Source organism: Artibeus jamaicensis, unplaced genomic scaffold (assembly GCF_021234435.1).
Source record: "Artibeus jamaicensis isolate MK-2021 breed Jamaican fruit bat unplaced genomic scaffold, CSHL_Jam_final contig_456, whole genome shotgun sequence".
NCBI classification, from domain to species: domain Eukaryota; kingdom Metazoa; phylum Chordata; class Mammalia; order Chiroptera; family Phyllostomidae; genus Artibeus; species Artibeus jamaicensis.
In genome coordinates this window covers 7,119,971-7,141,086 of record NW_026521839.1, presented here as the reverse complement: position 1 = coordinate 7,141,086, position 21,116 = coordinate 7,119,971, and the positions used below count along the sequence as shown (strand labels likewise).

General features: G+C 40.7%; 1 protein-coding gene, 1 long non-coding RNA gene and 2 other non-coding genes across 4 annotated transcripts in view; 1 reads left to right on the top strand and 3 right to left on the bottom strand.

Moving 5' to 3' along the window:
- Window positions 1-21,116, top strand: part of LOC119050985 (uncharacterized) — a 44,404-nt gene that overhangs the window by 9,595 nt on the left and 13,693 nt on the right. The window contains exons 2-4 of the long non-coding RNA XR_005082851.2: window positions 19,790-19,931; window positions 20,194-20,282; window positions 20,403-20,857. This is a non-coding gene — a long non-coding RNA (uncharacterized LOC119050985). The remainder of the gene's footprint in view (window positions 1-19,789; window positions 19,932-20,193; window positions 20,283-20,402; window positions 20,858-21,116) is intronic.
- HSPA9 (heat shock protein family A (Hsp70) member 9) lies at window positions 2,560-20,577 on the bottom strand. Its single transcript, XM_037147502.2, has 17 exons — window positions 20,494-20,577; window positions 19,016-19,074; window positions 18,722-18,809; window positions 17,649-17,830; window positions 16,434-16,558; window positions 15,578-15,651; window positions 15,353-15,459; window positions 14,645-14,807; window positions 14,100-14,192; window positions 8,876-9,085; window positions 7,109-7,336; window positions 5,727-5,831; window positions 5,141-5,258; window positions 4,607-4,701; window positions 3,925-4,017; window positions 3,597-3,737; window positions 2,560-3,282 (listed from the first exon to the last, which is right to left on the bottom strand). The coding sequence occupies exons 1-17, from the start codon at window positions 20,572-20,574 to the stop codon at window positions 3,205-3,207; spliced, it is 2,040 nt and encodes a 679-aa protein (XP_037003397.2). The 5' UTR covers window positions 20,575-20,577; the 3' UTR covers window positions 2,560-3,204.
- Window positions 6,343-6,411, bottom strand: LOC119051131 (small nucleolar RNA SNORD63). Its single transcript, XR_005082873.1, has one exon. It is a non-coding gene; the product is annotated as a small nucleolar RNA SNORD63 (small nucleolar RNA).
- On the bottom strand, window positions 8,404-8,478 carry LOC119051130 (small nucleolar RNA SNORD63). The gene has a single exon (XR_005082872.1). It is a non-coding gene; the product is annotated as a small nucleolar RNA SNORD63 (small nucleolar RNA).

Here is a 21,116-nt window from a genome sequence, read left to right as displayed (position 1 = left end):
TGCAACAGTGAAAAAGTGCAAGTATGGCAGAAAGCTACTTGAATCTAGGTGAAAAGTGTGTGTGTGTGTTTGTGTGTTCATTATACTATTACAGCTTTTCTAAGAGTAGGTTTGAAACTTTCAAAATACAGAGTTGAGGAAAAAGTTAATTCTACCTGGGTAAATAGCAATGTAAGTTTATTCAAGATCACATAGAATGAATGAGTCATTCATTTCACTTTTTACTAAGAAAGTACAAAAGACTGCAAACTTATTCTGGTCACTCCTATCCACCCCTGTTGGTCCAGGAAAACTTCAGGCTACATTACTATCAACCTCTCCTTGGCTTTTTTAAAAAATCTTTTACCAATTAAGTTCTTGTTTTTGAGTTTGGTAAAAGTTGGTCCTAGTATTCTTGACAGATGTTTCAGACAGAAACTTAAAAAACAAAGGGACCTTAATTCACTGTTTTAGATAGTGGGAGAGATTTGCTAATTTGATAAAAGATTTGAGTGCTCATGTATCAAGCATTGCTGTAGGTGTTAGGAAATAGCAGTGAGCAAAAAGGTTTGTGGCCCCATGGAACTTACATGGTGGCTGTCAGTCCTTCTGGGCTTTTGTAATAAAATAACTGGGTAGTTTCGGAACAAGAATTTGTTCTAGTAGTTCTGAAGGCTGGAAGTCTGAGATCAGGGTGCCAGCATGGTCAGGTAAGGGTCCTATATGGTCACAGACTTCTCATGCTATCATCACTTGGCAGGAAAGGGACAAGGGATTTCTGGAGCCCTTTTTGTAGGGCCCCACCTTTTAATACCAAACTTTGGTCAGGATTTCAACAATCGGATATTGGGTGGGGAAATGGCAGAGAAATTCAGATTATAGCAGTGGGGGAATGGGAAAACAAATTAGGTGATAACTGCTAAGGAGAAAGAGAGTAGGGTAATTAAAGAGGTTAAGTAATGGCAGGGAATTGAGAGGGGGCTGCTATTTTATGAAATTTCAAAACCTTGTGAAGAAAAGTCAGGGGTGAGCCAAATGGAAATCTGGGCAGTGAGGGCAGGCAAAAACCACAAAGTAAAATAGTTGGAGGATACAGGCAAAGAGGTAGTGAGAAAGCCTGATCAAAGCCTATACACAGGCCTTTGACTGCTAACTGCTATGGGAAAAGAGTAGCAAGGTATGTAATTTTATGTAGGGAATATTATGTGTAATAATCCAGATAGTAATTTATATTAAGTAGCCAGAGTGGAGATGGTGATCTGGGTATAATTTAAAGATTGCTATGATTTGTTCATTCCATTTGGGGGGGGGGTTTGCGGCAGCAACCATACAAAGCACATTTATTGGAAAGACCACTAAGGAACAGAAATCAGAAGTTCCTTTTTAGACCTACCAAGCATTTGTCATAAAAGGGGACCTGTCTCTAAAAAATCTTTTTGCCTTTCAAGGCTGTTTGCAGCACTACATTTTACTGGTCTGTAACTAGAATACTGCTGTGTGTTCACTGCATAGGGAAGGACAGTTGTGGGTACCTATGCACGTAGCTCTTCTCCCTTTTTCCTAATAGAGCCCATACTGTTCAGGGGATGTTTCGTTCCTCTTCCCAATCCTAAAGTCGATCTTTTATAAAAGTCAGTACTTAATTGGAGTGCTTTGGAAATAGAAGAAAGGCTTAGTTATCACAATGATTAGGAGATACAAGAGGTGTTTACTATGCAAGGGCCAACCATAGATGCTAAATATTTCACACCACAAAACAATCCGTCATGGATAATTATTATACATTCCACAAGGTTCCCACCATGTGGCTGAGAACTTGAGCCTAGAATTTTATTTATGAATCTCAAGAAGTATTTGCATAGGTGTTACTGAATTTTCTAGGAATGTAATTATGTAAAAAGTATCTTACAGTAGAGCACTGTACTGAATTTCACTTCCATCACAAATAAAAGCATTACCTGATGGAATCTAAGTACCATGTTATTAAAATTCCTTTAGGCATGGTCTACAATAGTAGTCCATGAAACATGAGGGGAAGTCTATTGGAAAAGCTTGGGGGAAAAAATTCTCAATATTTAAATATTTGAGATACAGGAAAGATGCAAAGTTCTGCTTCTGAAGTTAGCATTTGGTAATCAGAACTAAAGCAATTTAAGACAAGGCAACTCACTGACAGTGAAAACAAAAATATGGAAAGAATCACTACCTAATACTACTGAGTCACAGAACTTACGCCTTAGGATTTACTACTAGATTAATATAAAGCTGCATAGAACAGAAAGCAACCTGAAAATAGTAGCCCCAATTTTTAAGCTAGAGACCTACCTAGACTTTGTTAACATTACAAACAAAAGATGGGGCTTTGAGAGAGAGAGAAAAAAAAGCCCCTCGGAACCAGACTTGTCCTTAGTGACAATGCGTATTTCATTATACTAGCCCTTCCAAATCCTGTTTTATTTGAGTGACCCTAGGTCAGGGAAATGGAAGGTATGATGCATATTATATTCTCAAAGCTAAATCTCAAGAGTCTCACTCCTCACAAATGAGATCAAGATGCTTTTCATATTTATTTTTTTAAAAAAAAATCCAGAATGGATCCAAAAAATCAAAGGTACAGGTGCCAGACAAAAGCCACAAGGTAGCTATAAAAGTGTCCCACAGGAAAATCACGAAGACTTATTACCTTGTTTTAAGAGTTGTACTTAACACAAATACTTAGTTTTCCGTTGATCTTGCTTCTGTTGCTCTACCTCTGAGTGTGGCACAGCAGACTTGCCTTGCAAGGTCTCAGTTGAAGGATCCAATGTACACACATACTGGTAGAGCAGTAGTTAAGTATCTTATCCCCAGATGGTCTCATTCCGTGTCTTTGACTGACTACCTTCATTGTTGTGTGGGATGGTTTCACCCCTTGGTAATATGGTTACTTCAGCACAAACCAACATTAAGTCTTTAAAATGATCAATAAATCATCTTCTTCCCTTTCACATACAGCTGAAAAATGATAGGCTAGGGACAGAACACTGTGAGCTTTGCACTGCTGGAATTATCACTCATTAAATGATCATTAGCTAATAGTCACTAAATTTACATATTAAGGAAATTATATATAGAGTACTGCAAAAACACAGTAAAAGAATGAAGTCTTCCCATTTCTGCTCAGGAAGTCCCTTTACTCCCAAGCGTCATAAGATGATGTCCTTTTGGCTCCAAAGTTTACTACCATTACTGTTTCTCCTCTTTTTGATCTTCCTTTTGTTCCCCAGTGCCAGAACTTCCAGAGCCTTCTCGCTCAGAGGCCATCTGTTAAGAAAACATTTGACAGCCACTCATTTAATGTTAAGGCTGACAGCATGCTCTGTGATGAACTGAAAAAGGAAGGAGCCACATCCTGCCTATTGCACTCTCCCCACTCCACACACACTGTTGGTGGTTTCTGTGACTCCTTCCCTTTGACCTCTCCTCCCTCTGGAAGTGGAGGAAGGATATTGTCAACACTCACAGTTCTATGAATGGCTAGGTAAGGAGTCATTAGTGAGAGTAATCAAGTGCAGTTACAACAGGATCAAGTCAGGAGCAAAATAGTAATTGAGAAAAACACCCCTCAGTCCTTGTACCTTTTTGTATGCCATTTCGAAGAGTTTCAGTGATGCTTGCTGAAGGGAAGATGCTGCCTGCCTTATGTTTTCTCCAGTTTCACTATCCTTTCGAGCCAGGAGCTCCCTCATTTTGGAAATCTCTTCTTTTAATTTGTTGCACTTAAAAACAAAACACAAAACCCTCACTTTTCCTGGGTTTCTTATCCCACTACATGAAGCAGTAATATTCAGAAACATCTTATAAAACTAAATTCTTATCAAGATTCACAGAGACAGATGAACTTCATTGACACTGGTCACACTGCCTCCCGACTTCTTGAACTACTCATTATAAAAGAGAGCTTACCTCGTCAGCAGGCAATTGGTCCTTGAATTCTTCCATCTTGCTTTCTGTATCATGGATGATTCCTTCAGCCATATTAACCGCTTCAACTCGTTCCTAAGAGAAATGAGAAAGTGAAGACTTCCCAATGAACCCATTGGCTGAAGGTTCTCACTGAGAAGGACAACATGCTGACTGCTGCATATAGGTATAGAGTAAAAACAGTAAGGGGATGAATCACTATGGTCTGAGGTAGTCTCAGATGTCTGTAAGAGATTTCAGCTGGATTTTGTAACATAAGAATTGTTATGGGAAGACAGACTAAATTAAATAAAGGCATTCCACATAAGTTATGAGCAAAGGGGGACAAAGGATAGATTAAGGGTAACAGAAGATAGAAGATCAATGACAAATGTCCCAACTCCCACTTTCATCTCCCAGTTGAAAAGGAAGAAAGTACTGATTAGCCCTGGCTGGTGTGGCTCAATGGACTGAGTGCTGGCCTGCAAACCAGAAGGTCATTGTTTCCATTACCAGTCAGAGGCACAGGCCTGGGGTCTGTGAGCCAGGTCTCACAGATGGGGGCATGTGAGAGGCAACTGATCTATGTATCTCTCACACATGATGTTTTTCTCCCTCTCTTTTTCCCTCCCTTTCCCTCTTGAAAGTAAATATATGAAATCTTTTTTAAAAAGGTATTAATCACCTTCTTTCGCCTGTCTTCCTCAGCATACTTCTCTGCATTTTTAACCATATTTTCAATATCGTCTTTGCTTAATCCACCAGAAGACTGGATCACAACTATAATGAAAAGAAAGCATTGTTACCTCACAGGTAAAATTGTATGTTTCATTCTCTATCGTATTAAGAAAAAGAATACTCCTGCTCAGAAAAGCCAATGATATGAATTATTGAGGGGAATGATATCATGATGTCCTAAGATAAGGAGAAAGAAACCAAGGGACTGATCCATACAAACATCAACTATCCTGCCTACCAAAACTTCAGCTCAGGCAGCAATCCAGAGGCTCAGTGCTTGCCTATTTGGGGGAATACACACCGCCATACCTGTTACTGAGTGTAACTCTCATAACTGAGGAGGAAAGGGACAGAAAGGACTCAGCATCATCCTGAAGCTGGGAGAAAAGATAGGCACAACCTAGAGGACCTTGTTCCCAACAGAAAGGCACTCCAAGGTCCCTCACCTCACTCTTACAATCAGATAAATAGGAAAACTTACTCTGCTGCTCACGTCCTGTACCCTTATCTTTGGCAGAAACATGTACAATCCCATTGGCATCAATGTCAAATGTAACTTCAATCTGAGGGACTCCTCGAGGGGCTGGGGGAATTCCAATCTAAAATAAATAAATACAGAGTAAGCTCCTCTCACAAAGAGGTCCAGTGCTCTAGTTCCAAACCGATACAGTCTTCTGGGGAACAAATCACTTGGTTCCAAGGAGGAACAAGCTATAGCTTCACTTAATTAAGTGTGCTAAAAAAAAGTTTTAAGTAAATCACTGCTACCTGAAACAAACAGGGCTCAGGCCAGTGAAGGTTGGGTACAGCAAGTAATCATAATGGCTGTACATACTGGGGGACACAATGAATAATAAAAGCAACCCCTCCATCATTGTTCATCTCACCAAGAACCAATAAGCAATGCTAATTAGAGGCCAATAATATCAAATGTCTCATATCAATAACTAGGAATTTCTCCCAATTAGCACTGTTACAAACATTTCTGTCTATTAACAGGGGTCAAAGTATCATCAAATTCACAGTACACAGGAATGAAAGGCGTATTTAGGATTCCCAATACCCACCAAAGTAAACTGTCCAAGAAGTTTGTTGTCTCCAGCCATCTCTCTCTCACCCTGACACACTTTAATCTCCACTTGAGTCTGACCATCAGCAGCTGTAGAAAACACCTAGGGAAAAAGAAACTTCCTGGATTGGCAGTCTAATAAAAATACTTCTCTTACACAAAGTGAAGCCAAAGAAAGAAACTGACACCCCAACACTGGTAGAGTCCTAATGTACCCTATTTTCAGAACAAAGGCTGTATGTCTTTGCTGGGAACAGGAGTAGAATTAGCATAGCAAAAGGGCACGTGGTAGGTATTGTTTCTGCTAAGCAAGTGCACTGTACAAAGATGCAGCACTGGCAGAGGGCCTTGTGAAGGGATAAAAATGAGATGTTGAAATATGCTCATCTGGGAAAACAGGTCAGAGACAGGACATATACAGGGTCTGGCACAAGTAACACCTTTTTATTACGAAGTCGTGAGCATATAATTCTACAGCATAATAATATCATATTTAAGCACACCATATAACATTTTAGGTGAAATGTTCCAATTAAAACTATAAATTATTGCACCCATATTATCACCCTACTGCATACTCAAGCAGGGGCTACTTCTGCTGGACAATGTTATTTTGTGCTCAGCCACAGGAAGTCACCACACACTTTTCTTCAGAATGATGTGCTGGCAATACATCACCGCACAAATACAACGATAACAAATTTTTAATACGAACATCAAAATTGGGCAAGTCAGGCCCTGGCTGGTGTGGCTCAGTGGATTGAGCGTGGGCCTGCAAACCAAAAAATTGTGGTTCGATTCAAAGTCAGGGCACATGCCTGGGTTGCAGGCCAGTTCCCAGCAGGGGACCTATGAGAGCAGCAGCCATACAGTGATGTTCTCTCCCTCTCCCCTTCCCTTCCCCTCTAAAGGTAAATAAATAAAATCTTCAAAAAACAAAAAACTGAGCAAGTCAGGAAATAATTCTTAATCCAAGTATTAAGAAACTAAGACCCAAGCCATTGTCTAAATAGCCCTGGTGTGGCAGTGTAAGACATCCATCATTCATCCATAACAGAAGTACATTCAACTGTCTCAGGCCATTCTTTTTATTGCCTTTGAGAACAGAAGAGTATGGGGAATTTAGTCCTAAGTGATAAGGCTCCTTTTGGCAAATTATTTTAATCCTGTGAGGGAGAGATTACTAATGCTTTCCCTACAATCTCCACGGCTGGCTGACAGGTAAAAAGACCAAAATAATAGATAAGAGCCTTACCACCCACATTCACCCAGTACGGACTATAAAACAAAGACTTTTCTAAGAAAAGCTCACCAAAGTGGCTGGAATCACATCCCTCACAGAACCTAGTAACTGTGGTATTAGGGAGTGGAAATTCTTACCTGGCTTTTCTTGGTTGGAATAGTGGTGTTCCTGTTAATAAGTTTGGTAAACACACCTCCCAGAGTCTCAATACCCAGAGAAAGAGGAGTGACATCCAGGAGCAGCACATCTGTGACATCACCAGCCAACACACCTCCCTGAATGGCAGCTCCAATGGCCACAGCCTCATCAGGATTGACAGCTTTACTTGGGGCTCGGCCAAAGAGATCCTGAACAGTCTGCTGAACCTGAGCATCAAGGAAAAAAGAACCTGTTACCCACTACTCAAAGCAACTAAAATGCCCAAGGTGGAAGACAACGTGTGTTTGTTCCAAAACTGCAGCATACCTCAACGGGTTGCTTCATTTGGATCCAAAAATTTCTCTCAAATTAACTAGTATCTCATACCAGAGTTCATGTTAATGATCTGAGTGTTATCATGCAGATAGCAATCATATTTTACTCATATGACATCTCATTCAGTGCCCTTTTAAATTTGGGAAGAATTTGTGTTTGTTATCTGGTTTCCCATACAACACATTAAATTGGAAATACAGGTCCTGCCCTGGCTGGTGTAGCTCAGTGGACTGAATGTGGGCCTGTGAACCAAAGGATCACTGGTTTGATTCCCAGTCAGGACACATGCCTGGGTTGTGGGCTGGCTCCCAGGTAGAGGGTGTGTGAGAGGCAACCACACATTGATGTTTCTCTCCCTCTTTTTCTCCTTCCCTACCCCTCTCTAAAAATAAATAAAACCCTTAAAAAAACTGGAAATACAAGGTGTAAGGCATGGGAACTTAAAAATTGTACAGCCCAAGTCCTCTTCTACATACTGACTAAACACAAACTCTAAAGAAGCAGTGGTTATACGATGACAACACCGATGCTAAAATTGGATATGTTTTTTTTTTTTTACTAATGCTAAAACCCCCCTGCTATTTAAATAGCAACGAGGATAATTTGTTAACATTATCTTCATGGTCCAAAGCTTCTCCCCTTCTCTCTGGATTTATTGTTTATTTTCCTAAGCCCAAGTACTCAAAAAATTAAGAAAATATCAAGGTTCAAGATAATTCTATGATGGCCCTGGCTGGTGTGGCTCAGTGGATTGAGTGCCAGCCTGCAGAACAAAGGGTTGCCAGTTCAATTCCCACGCAGGGCACATGCCTGGGTTGCAGGTCAGGTCCTCGATGGGGGGTGCTCAAGAGGCAACCACACATTGATGTTTCCCTCCCTTCCCCTCTCTAAAAATAAATAAATAAAATCTTTTTTAAAATTCTGCATAAGCTATAAAGAATTGCACCTTCAACAGTTCTGTGCTCAGTCATTAGCTTTCCACACACCTGTATTTTCAGAATGATGTGTTGATGAATAGAATGCATCATTGCACAAATCTTTGTTGAAGAGTTAGAAACCTCAAACACTATGCTGCAAAAACACATGCTCAAAATTGCCCCATAGAGGCTAGTTAGTACCAAGGGATTAAGTTATCTGACCTCAAATGTTCATTCCTAAAAATTCTGTAAGATTTAAGTTCAGGATTCTCCCTGCTACCAACCCAAAGACATTTTGCCCTTCCTAATCTTTTTTCTTACACCCTTGAATTTTTTAAAAAAGGACTGAAAATAACTCTTTAGTCATGGCACAAATTCATTCTCCTTTCAGGGTCACCGTGGAAGAAAGGCCACATATTCATTTGCCCATACCTAAGCCACTTATCACAAGAAAACATTATACGTTGGCCTTCTCTGTTCTCCATGTTGAGAATTCCACAGGTCTATCCATACCTTGGGCATTCTAGTCATACCACCAACAAGAATCACTTCTCCGATGTCGCTCTTGCTGACTTCTGCGTCTTGCATGGCTTTTTGGCATGGGGCGATGGTCCTCTTGATTAGTTCAAACACAATCCCCTCAAACTGAGCCCGGGTCACCTTCATATTCAAATGCTTAGGTCCAGAAGCATCCATTGTAAGATATGGCAAGTTGATGTCGGTCTGCAAAGGAAGCAGAGAGACCAGTAGTAGTGAAATTTCTTTAGTCAATTAAATACTGTACTACAGAAAGACTTTGAATGCCACAGTGGTCACACCCACTTTAAAGGAACAGCCAACAAAGACTGTGACCCTTTAAGACTCAACCACTTTATCTTTCCAAAGGTAAACACAACAGAATCTGTTAATAATGAAGAACAGAGGAGAGAAGCAGGAAAAAGCCCTGTTCAGGAGATGAAGAAATTCATCTGTCTTATTTAACTAAATTAATTAACTATGTTAATTTAGCAACTAACATGGCCAGTCACACCATGTAATGCCCACTATTTAATAAACCCCAAATCCTAACAAGGCTGGGAATATCTGGACTAACAAAACCCTTCACTAAATATGCCAACACAAGTGTCCCAGAGGTAGACCCCCGGGAACAGAATTACCTTATCCCTCTCCTTCAACTTCACATCAAAGCAAGGCCAGCAGGAAGAACTGAGGAGAGGAAATCTTTAACCACCTTTCTTCAGGTAAGGTACCTGAGACTATGAAATGCTTAACAACTAGCAAGTTAACACATCTTCTGCAGAAATAGTGTTATTGGGTATCGCCTTAAAGCAATATCCAATATCTTTGCAAAATGTCAACCAGAATCAGAAAGCAGAATTTAACCATCCAAACCAACGTGATCCAGTAGAATGTTCTGTGACAACAGCCAATGTTTTATAATCCGTGCTGTTTGAGGGGCCACTAGCCACATGTGGCTGAGCACCTGAAATACATCTAGTACAACCAATGAATAGAATTTAAAAATTTTGGGTGGAAATGGGAGGGAGGTAGGGAGCAAGGGGCGGGGGAAGCTGGGATGGGAAAAATAGACAAAAGACTGTACTTGAAAAATAACTAAATAAAATTAATTTAAAAAAAGAAGAATTTTAAAATTTTATTTAAAGAGCTACATGTGGCTCTTTATTAGTAGTAGTTTTATATGGTTAAGTTAATGGCAATCTGAAAACTCCAGGACTCAACTCTATAAAACCAGTTCATCACAAAGTACTGTCCTTCCTTTCTCAAGTCCAACTAAGCCCTCTTACCATCCAGTGTTACAATACAGTGATTTCCCACATCCACTCAGGCTGCCCTCTGCCACAGAACCCCTCCCTACTGAAAACAAAACTCCAAACCACCTTGGCCAAAGTGCTTTTCATGAACCCAAATCTGACCATGTCACTGCCCCCACACAAAGTTTTCAGTGGTTTATGCTCACACTCAGGACACACCAAAGCACAAACCTATTAAGCCTTTGGCCTCATGTCTCAGGCTTCCCCCTGCCCACCTGTACTTCAGTGACACTTACCCTTTCTCAGGTCTGCACCCCAGTGCCTCATACTTGACCCCTTTTCCTGATTAACACATTTCTCAGAAGTTTTCTCTGTTATGTCCAACACCTGTCAATTATCAGGTTCCTCTATTATAATTGTAAATCTAACTTTGCCATTTTGCCACCTCAACAGCTTACATTTAGAGTACTTACTATTTATTACGCATTGTTCCAAGCATGTTACATATGTGTATTAATAACGGGGAAAGTAGCACCCTCACTTTATAGATAAGACAGAAATGTTAAGTAACCTATCCAAGGTCACACAGCTACCAAGTGATGAAGACTCGAACCACAGCAGTCTAGTTGCAGAGTCACTATTAACCTTTACCCTTACATTACTTCTGACTTGACATTTAATGTAATGTTCTAAATAATAAATAATACCCACTTCCCACACCAAACTCAACAAGGGTAAGGTTTCTTGGAATTTCTCCTACAGCTTTACAATCATACATGCATGAACACTTATGTACAAGGGTGCTCAATATACTTTACTATAATAGCAAAAAGCTGGAAAACAATCCAAATACCTATCAAAAGGATATAGCAGGTCTTTGAATGATGACACTGTTGTAACACTGCTGACATGTCACAGAAATTTAACTCTTGTTTATATCAATTAGCCTATGGTAAAACTTGTTTCCTTTATACAATATTTTGCTTAAAGTCACAGAACCTACTGATGATGGTAAGTGAGGACTTATGGTACAGCCACACTATAACCAACCAAACTCTTCCTCCAGAAAGTGTCAGACCCCTGAGGGGAATTACAAGCTATTCTCTGGCAGTACCACAGTATTTCAACCCTAACCCTACTACCATCATGTTCCACTCTACATGATAAGGAGGAAACAAAGCAACGCCATCAACATCATGGGTGACTTTTTACAACTTTGTCATTCCTCATAGCTACTTTTAAAAAAATCCAGGTTTGACTGAAAGTTAGTACCTCGGGACTTTTGCCAAGATGGAGGCGTAGATGGAAGCACTGTACCTTCTCACACAACCAAGTTTAAAAACAACAAAGTTTTAGCAACAAAAACACAGCCAAACCACAGAAAATTAAACTGCATAGAAGTCTGACAACAACGGACCCTTCAGCCAAACTGGTAAGAGGGGCAGAGTTAGCAGGAGAGCAGGGTCGGGCAGGAAAGATCCACCGGACCGACCGGGTGTGCGACCCAGGTGCACCAGCAGCCGTGGGCGGATCCCAGGTGTGGAGAAGCGGGTGGACCCACTGAGGGCTGATCGTGGTCACACATTCCTGAGCAGATAAACCGGTGAAGGAGCAAGCAGTGAGACGAACCTCAAAGGCCCCAGTGGCGGGAAGCGGCAGAGGGGACCGCTATTGTCCCTCTCTGACCACGCCCCCCCCACAGCATCACAAACCAGTGACCTGGGTGGCCCTGCACTGGTAAACATCTAAGGCTCTGCTGCTCATATGCAACAGGCACGAACAGATCAGAACATGGCTCAAGAACAACTCAGAGGCCCTGAGCCCATAAATCTAAGCGATGAAGAAATAGCCAAACTTTCAGATCCACAGTTCAAAACACTGGTGATCAGGATGCTCATAGAACTGGTTGATTTTAGTCACAAATTAGAGGAACAAATGAAGGCTAAACTAATTGAAATGAATGGAAATACACAGGAAAGCAATAGTGATGGAAAGGAAACTGGGAATCAAATCAAAGGAGTGGACCAGAAGGAGGAAAAAAATGACCAAACAGAAAAGGATGAAGAAACAAGAATTCAAAAAAATGAGGAGAGGCTTAGGAACCTCCAGGACATCTTTAAACGTTCCAACATCCAAATTAGAGGGATACCAGAAGGGGAAGAGAAACAGCCACAAGTGGAAAACTTATTTGAACAAATAATGAAGGAGAACTTCCCCAACCTGGCAAAGGAAATAGACTTCCAGGAAATCCAGGAAGCTCAGAGTCCCAAAGAAGTTGGACCCAAGGAGGAACACACCGAGGCACATCGTAATTATATTAGCCAAGATTAAAATGAAGGAGAGAATCTTAGAAGCAGCAAGAGATAAGGGGACAGTCACCTACAAAGGAGTTCCCATCAGACTGTCAGCTGATTTCTCAAAAGAGACCTTACAGGCAAGAAGGGGCTGGAAAGAAGTATTCCAACTCATGAAAACCAAAGACCTACAACCAAGATTGCTCTATCCAGCAGAGCTTTCATTTAGAATGGAAGGACAGATAAAGTGCTTCTCAGATAAGATCAAGTTCAAGGAGTTCATCATTACCAAGCCCTTATTATTTGAAATGTTAAAGGGACTTACCTAAGAAAAAGAAGATAAAAAAGATGAACAGTGAAAGGACAGCAAACTCACAGTTATTAAGAACCACACCTAAAACAAAAGCAAACTAAGAGGACAGCTAGATCAGGAGCAAAACCATAGAAATGAAGATCTCATGGAGGGTTAGCAACAGGGGAGTGGGAGATGGAGATGGGGGGAGAAGGTACAGAAAATAAGTAGCATAGATGGTAGGTAGAAAATAGATAGGGGGAAGGCAAGAATAGTATGGGAAATATAGAATCTAAAGAACTTGAGACACATGGTCATAGACTAAAGGGGCGGAATGGTGGGGGAAGGGGTGTGCAGGGTGAAGGGGAATGAAGGGGGGAAATAGAACTGTAATGGCATAATAAAATATATATTAAAAAAAAGTTAATACCTCTTCTTCCTTTCCTAGTGGGTAATCAAACTAACAACTATAATAGTCACAGGCTCTGCTTCTGTGCTGCGACCAGAGAACCCGGAATTAAATCTCCTGCTTCCCACATTGTTTCCCGGTTGCCCTCAAAGGGCCGAAATTATTTCAGGACTATATGAATGTAACTACTCCTTAACTGTTCAGGAGATGAAATTACATTTGGCCCTCTGAAGGCCACCATAAGGCTGACGTGGCCCCTGGTGAAAGTGAGTTTGACACTCCTGCCTTAATAAGATGCTAAGCAAATCTGATGCCCAGGAGGAAAAACTTGCTCAGGTGTATAAATTCCAGTCTTCAGCCAGGTTTCAAAACTCACGTTCTAGATTGATGAGCCAAATAATTAAATTAAATGAGAGATAATTAGACTCATACAATGAGTTACCTTGAGTTAAGTGAAGACAGTAACAGTTCTGAGAGTCTCCTAGTATTTACAAGATAGCAATTCTAATTCTGCACACTGCAAGTCTAGATTTTAGCTCCAATATACATAACCTCTAATTTGGACGGATAACAAATATAGGTCATCTATTAAAAAACAAAAAACTCCTGCTCCTATGCTCATGGAAAGGTTTTTAATCATCAGAAAACTGTAATGCAATCAGAATATGCTATTCAAAAAGCTCAGGCTGAAAAGATGAATCAAGACTGCTGGGATTCGGCCCTGGCTGGTGTAGCTCAGTGGATTGAGCACGGGCCTGCGAACCAGAGGATCGTGATTGATTCCCAGTTCAGGGAACATGCCTGGGTTGCAGGCCAGTTCCCAGCAGGGGAAGCACTAGAGGCAACCATACATTGATGTTTCTCTCCCTCTGTCCTTCTCCTCTAAAGATAAATAAATAAAATCTTAAAAATAAGTAAGTAAATAAATATCTTAAAAAAAAAAGACTGCTGGTATACGTCCATGTCTCACCTGCACAGATGAGGAGAGTTCACACTTAGCCTTTTCAGCAGCTTCCCGAACTCTCTGAAGTGCCATGTTGTCTTTGGTCAAATCAACTCCTGTCTACCAAGTGAAGACACACAATACTGATGTTAGTGAGATAATCAGTTAACACAAAAGAGAGCCACACCTTTATTTAAAAGCATAAATTACTTATTACCTTTGAAACTCTATAGGGAAAAGAAATCTATTCTAAGAAAGCTAATCTGTGCCTGGAGTCAGAGGGCTGAACTGATCTCACTTCTTTCAGCTGTAGGATTTCAGCTCAAAAGAGGAGTTTCTAGAATTCCTTTTCCAGCATTATATACACAGTGTCATATCCTTTCAATCTGTTGTTTATTCCCAATCTGAAGATATAATAACCAGAATTGATCAGTCTACCCAGGAAACTGAAATACAGTATTTCAACACTGTATTCAGGGCAAAAAAATTCACTGCACTCTTCAGGGCAGCAATCTGAATAGGAAAATTTTTACTATCCCAATGTCTGCATATTAATCACACCGGTAACTAACCTCTCTTTTAAACTCCTTCACAATGTGTTGTAGCAAGGCCTGGTCAAAGTCTTCACCACCTAAGAAAGTGTCTCCATTGGTGGATTTCACCTCAAAAACTCCTTTCTGAATTTCCAGGACAGAGATATCAAAAGTTCCACCACCTAAATCATATACAGCAATGCTAGAGAGAAAAAAGATGGCCTTAAAGAACAAAGTAATGAAGTACTGATACATGCTACAACATGGAGAAAATCTTGAAAACGTGTCTGACCAGCACATGACGGAACCTATGCCCCTATACATAAACTTGGCTATTTTCTCCAAAGTATAATTACTATTAAATTTAGTAATTTTAAGTGACATTAACATGCAGTCCTAACAGCTACATGTAAAGTATACATACAGCTAAAATAAATTAATTTAAAAGTAGAATTGTGAACATTCAATCACTCTTTTGGACAAATACCTGTCAACATACATATCAAAAAGGATAGGACTGGGATGGGGGTGTGGAATGACTTTATTAAACCAGTACTTAGAGGGAAAAGTAAATAAATGGTCTTGAAAAGTAAATAAAGAAATAAATGGGAAAAAAAACCCCACGACAGACTACACAGCCTTAAAGAAGGTCAAGGCAGTACATTTTTAGTCTAAGAAGGCTCAATCACTAAGAAATCAAGATGATGACTTGAGATAAGTAAGTGTTGGTGAGGTTTACAGGCTTACACTTTGTCTTCTGATTTGTCTAGACCATAGGCCAGAGCAGCAGCTGTAGGTTCATTAATCACCCGAAGCACATTTAATCCAGCTATCTGGCCAGCATCCTTAGTGGCCTAAAAAATAAAAATTGGAAAAAAAAAAAAAAAAAAAAGAGAGAGAGACAATAAAGCATTTTCCACCTTTGTATCCCTAGTACCAATAATTTCCTAAATAAAAATGCTACTGACTTACCTGTCTTTGAGAGTCATTGAAATAAGCCGGGACAGTGATCACAGCATTTTTTGCTGTATGCCCCAAGTAATTTTCTGGAAAAGAAGCAAGAAATGAACCTACTCATGCAATTCTGTCAGATAAAACAGGTAACAGAATCAGAATTATTAATGTAGCCTAACAACCTGTGTCATCCTCTTGGAGCAAAAAATAGCACTCATCAGTCTTTCAGCTTGTGATCTAACATGTAGTAATCTTGTTGGAAAACACTCCAAATAAAGACGCTGGCTAAAAGCCAAGATCTCACCTCCAACACTGTAGTGAAGGTTCACCAACTACAATTACTTAAAGTGGCTACTAGTTTCTTCAAGTATGGAGTTCTAAGTTTTACCTTACAGAGACAATGTATGTACAGTGTAACATATAGTCTTTTGGCTTTCTTTTTTTCAAAAAATAATTTTTATTAATTTATCTTTAGAGGGGAAGGGAATGAGAGAAGGAGAGAAATATCAATGTATGGTTGCCTCTCATGGGTCCCCTGCTGGGAACTGGCCTGCAACCCAGGCATGTGCCCTGACAGGGAATCGAATCGTGATCGTTTGGTTCGCAGGCCCGTACTCAATCAACTGAGCTACACCAGCCAGGGCCGTCTTTTGGCTTTCAGTACAATACTCCCGTACTGGGAAAATAAACACAAAAGCCACCAGTAGGGAAACTTGGGAGATACATTCATTCTGCAGGGAAAGTATGAAGAGTAACCAAGTTTCGCCATTCCTCATTTTCTGAATAAAAGTCACCAGACTCATCCAAGGGACACTGGGATATGAAAGCTAATTATGTCAGAGACATTCCCCAGATGTGAACTAAACCTTCTCACCTGCAGTTTCTTTCATCTTCATCAAAACGAATGCTCCAATCTGACTTGGAGAATAAAGCTTTCCGTGAGCTTCAACCCAGGCATCACCATTGGAGGCACGAACAATTTTAAAGGGAACATTTTTACTGCAAGACACAAAAATTGTATCTGAAGAAACGTGCTAGTACAATGTACCATATAAGGTTACTATACACCATGAATGCCCACCCTCCATCCCAAAAGATCCATGGCCAATGAGAAATTCATTTAATGAAAACCTTTAGAAAGTAAACATTAACACATTAAAACATCCTGATGAAACCTGAACATTTTTTACTTCCCACCAAACAAAAGATTCATGCAGCTGCTTTGTTTTTTTGTTTCATATACTTCTTTTTTTTTAATTTTTAAAAATTTATTTAGTTATTTTTCAAGTACAGGTTTTTTTTGGTCAATTTCTCCCATCCCAGCCCCCCCCATCTCCCCACCTCCCTCCCATTCCCCACCCCCACAGTCCTCATCCCTGTGTCTTTCATACTTGTTCTTCAAAATCCCTCCCCGTTTTTCCCCTTAAATTCCCTTCCCTCTCCCCCTTCCCTCTCCCCTCTGGTTGCTGCCCACTTGTTCTCTATTTTAGTGTCTTTGTTTTTATTCTATTTGCTTGTTTATTTTGTTATTTAGCTTCCTGTTAACCTGCAGCTGCTTTGTAAAACGATCAGTTACCACCACAGGACCCAGAAATTCCATCACTGGGTGTCTAGCCAAGAGAAATGAAAGCATGACCACACACAAATCTGTATGCAGTGTTATTCATTATAGCTAAAAAATGAAAACAACCCAAATATCCACTAACTGTTAAGTGGATAAACAAAATGTGGTATATATCCACACAATGGAACATTACTGGCTATAGAAAGTAATGAATTATTGATACATACTACATGAACAAACCTTGAAAACATCATGAAGCCTGTGCCACTAACTGCTTTATGAGTTTAATTCCAATTTACATGGTTCAGGAATGACTAGCCAAATCTTCACAGACCTTGTCTATACACAGCAAAGACCTTAACTGTGGAAGCAGAGTGAATTTTTTTGGATAGGTATCCTTTTGGCATGGGCAGGGCTTGCTACCAGGGACATGTAAAATTACTAAGGTAAGGTGTTCCAGGGATCCTGCTAAGAAGAGTCTTCTATGTGGCCTTTGCAAATAACTATGCTTTTGCTATTACTCACATGTCTTTCTGGACTTCAGGGTCATCATATCGCCGGCCAATAAGACGTTTGGTGGCATAGAATGTGTTGTTTGGGTTGGTGACAGCCTGTCGCTTGGCTGGCATGCCAACAAGTCGCTCACCATCTCCTGTAAAGGCCACGACTGAAGGGGTGGTTCTGGCACCTTCAGCATTCTCCAGCACCTAAAACACCCAAAGTAAGACAGAGAATGAGGTTCTGGTCACCATAGAACCTCATTAAGCATTAACCATTTAAGAAAAAAACAGATATCAAATTGCAAATGCTCAAGAATAGTACACCAAAGGGCACTTTTCTTTTTCTTTCTTTTTTAAAGGGCGCTTTTCTTCTACTACAGATAGTGGATGTTTAAGTAACTTTAACGCTTTACTTTGAAATAACTTGTAACGGAAAAAATATAAGAAACGCCCCTCCCCTGCCCCCACAAGAATACATATAAATCAGATCTTTCAGTCAATGTAGGGACAAGGTAATCTTTCTTTGCTAGACAATTAAATCTACTACTCAATTTTTGGTAATGGCTGCAAGTTTCAGGAATATAAAAAAATTGTCAAGAAGCAATTCAAGAATCCCAGGTGCTTTAACTCTTAAGAACCTAAAGGGAAAAAGGACTCTTCTGGGAGAATAGCCTGTTATCAAAGCAACTCCCTAATAACATTCTTTACACAGGATTCATTCCATGTGTTATGTGGAGCTCCACTTGCTTCTAAACTATTTCTGCACCTCTAACCTTGGTTTAAATGACTTACAGAAGTACAGGAATGATTACAGAAGTAACCTGTAATATAGCTGCAGGTCATCCCAATGGGTCCTAATGGTAATTTAGTAGTCCAAGAGGATACAATTAGTCCAGGAGGACACACTTAAATCCTGGGTAGTCAAATCTTTTCAATTATCAGCACTATGCAATTGAGCACAAAGGTTTACTTCACAAGAGCCTTATAAACTTAAAAGCAGCTCTAAAAATGTCCCTTATCTAAGCCAAATGACACGGAATTCCAAATTGGGTATTGCTACTGTTATATGATCCAGAGCTTCCAATTATGCTTGCTCACCTTTGCTTGTTTACCTTCCATAACTGCCACACAGGAGTTAGTAGTACCCAAATCAATACCAACAACTGCTCCCTTGATTGCTTCTGATCTGTGAGATATTTAAAACAATGCTACAGTTATCATCTTAGTAGTGGTCTTCAAAATACAGAAATACGTAAGAAAATATTTGGTACTGTGGGAATAGTGGCACATTACATAATCTGTGTCTTTTTTTCTGAGCAGAATCATCAATCGCGGAGACCACTGCTGTGGGGTTTCATACTTATCTCTCAAAGAAAATGAAGTTACACTTACGCATAGTCCCGCCTTGAAACAATTCTAAAAGCCTCATGACTAAGCCCATTCCAGCCATCCTAAGAAAGAAAAAAGTTGCATCAGCCATTACTATGTATGAAATCTTTGGCTTGTTCCAATTATTCTTCTGAAGAACAAATGAAAATTCAAGACTTTCATTCTATTAAGTGGCATCATGTATAAAGTATACTGAAATGATAAATATTTTAAGTGTAAGAGGCACTGTGGTACTGAAACAGAAAACAAATGTAATAAAGTATGAGTTTTCCAAATAAACCAGATAAAAGTAAGTAGATAAAATGAAGTAGATACGTAATAGTCTTGAATTATATTACAATATGATTTCTCATCATTGGCATTATTGACTTTGAACCAAATATTTATTGTGGGGGCGGGGGGAGTGGTGCAGAGAGGAGATGCCTGTTCTATACATTGCAGAATATTTAGCAGCATCCTGGGCCTCTACCACTAGAAGCCAGTAACATGGCTCTCCAAGACGTGACAACTAAAATTATCTCTAGGCATTGTCGAATGTCCCCTACAGAGACCAAACTGTCCCTGGTTGTGAATCACTGCATTACAAATACTACTGAGAAATTCCTCAATTTCATTGTCAGAAGCAGTGTACACCTAAGCCCTACATTTGTACTTCTGTACTTTAGGTACGGATTTTAACTTATTCCAAGTCATTTCCCCCGACTCTGCCAAGCAACTGCTTTAAAGGGATACGATTAAAAATCTTATGGAATCAGTTTTTAAAAATATTTCTTTCAGGGGCAGCCTCCAATCAGGATCAAAGAAAGAAGACCTTTGTTACAACCTAACCTCAGCCTACTCTCATGCCTTCCTTTAACCCCACGTGAGAGCAGTAAGATAATTCCAGTTTTCCGAAGATCTAAGTTTCTGAACTTACAAGGTAACGAACGCCACGGTTTTTCCTAGCCTGCTTACATTTTCTGAAATAACATAGAGCAATCTTACTCCTAAGACTAAGGAATTAACTACACAAACGTTTCTAAGCAAAAAAAGTCGGAGCTTGACTTTCGATTAAGGTGCTCTTTTCCTTTATTTCATCATAGCAATGAGGTCCTTGCACACTGTATTTTAAGAGAAGGGCCGGCTTCTCCGACTCGTAGGTGAAAGTACAAACTAGAATAGCGGTTTTCCCTCCCAACTAGAATTGCGTCCCTCGCGCCCAACGCCAAACCTGTCCATCAGCTATCGAACGTACTATCAAGACCACTTCGTGAAGTAAGACTACGTGCTGGTAAGGGTGTGACTCAGCAAGGCCCGAGACAAAGAGGCAAAACCCTGAAATAGGACTTGAACTGGTGGCGCTGATTACGGAATGCCCATTATCTGCCTTTCCACTTGATCTCTCCCACAGGATTCTGACCCCGAAGGACGCAGAGCTCGCAGCTCCAAGGTCCAACACCATGAGCCGTGAGCCCCTCGGGTAAGGCCCGGCAGCTTCTTACCTGGTGGCGGGCGACCGTGAGGCCTCGGAAGGCTGCAGCGCAGGTAAGACGGGATGCCGCGGACCGGCTAGCGTTGATCATGGCGGCTAAATGGTGAAAGTACGAGACAGCAAACAGTCACTCCGACAGCCTTAGAGCTGCGCTGCGCGGCGCTGGATACGCTTCTGGAAACCTCCAACCACGTGGGGTGGCGGGGGCGGGGGTTGGTCGCTGGGTCCAGGAGGTCCGCTCTTCCGCTGCGGCGCTGCCAACGCTGCCGGACCAAATACTACCTGACCTCTGCTCCCAGAGTCAGAACGTACGACTAATACACTCCGCACTGTGGTGGTTGAAAAAGTATGTTCTTCCGTTTTGGCTGCGGCAGGTATGGGCTTAGTGAGAGGCGAGGAGTCTAAGAGAGGTAAAAAGGCAATACATTGGACAGCCCGGGTCCTCCGAGGCAGCAAAGCCTCAAGGTCACACGGGATAAATTGCGCAGCGATTACAGACTCCTTTCGTTGGTTGCGTGAGTGGAAGGGCCTTTTGCGCCTGCGCAGCTAGTACCCTTCTCAGTGCAAGGAGCATGGGCGCCCAGGGAGTGGCGGAAAAACGGGGGTGGAGTTTAACTACAGCACTCATTGGAT

Excerpts from the sequence above, each read along its gene's own strand:
- HSPA9 (XM_037147502.2), bottom strand. The coding sequence starts at position 20,574 with ATGATCAACGCTAGCCGGTCCGCGGCATCCCGTCTTACCTGCGCTGCA. Across the intron at positions 16,559-17,648 it reads CCTGAAGTCCAGAAAGACAT|TAAAAATGTTCCCTTTAAAA; the intron begins GTGAGTAATAGC and ends TGTGTCTTGCAG. Across the intron at positions 3,283-3,596 it reads TCGAAATGGCATACAAAAAG|ATGGCCTCTGAGCGAGAAGG; the intron begins GTACAAGGACTG and ends TTTTCTTAACAG.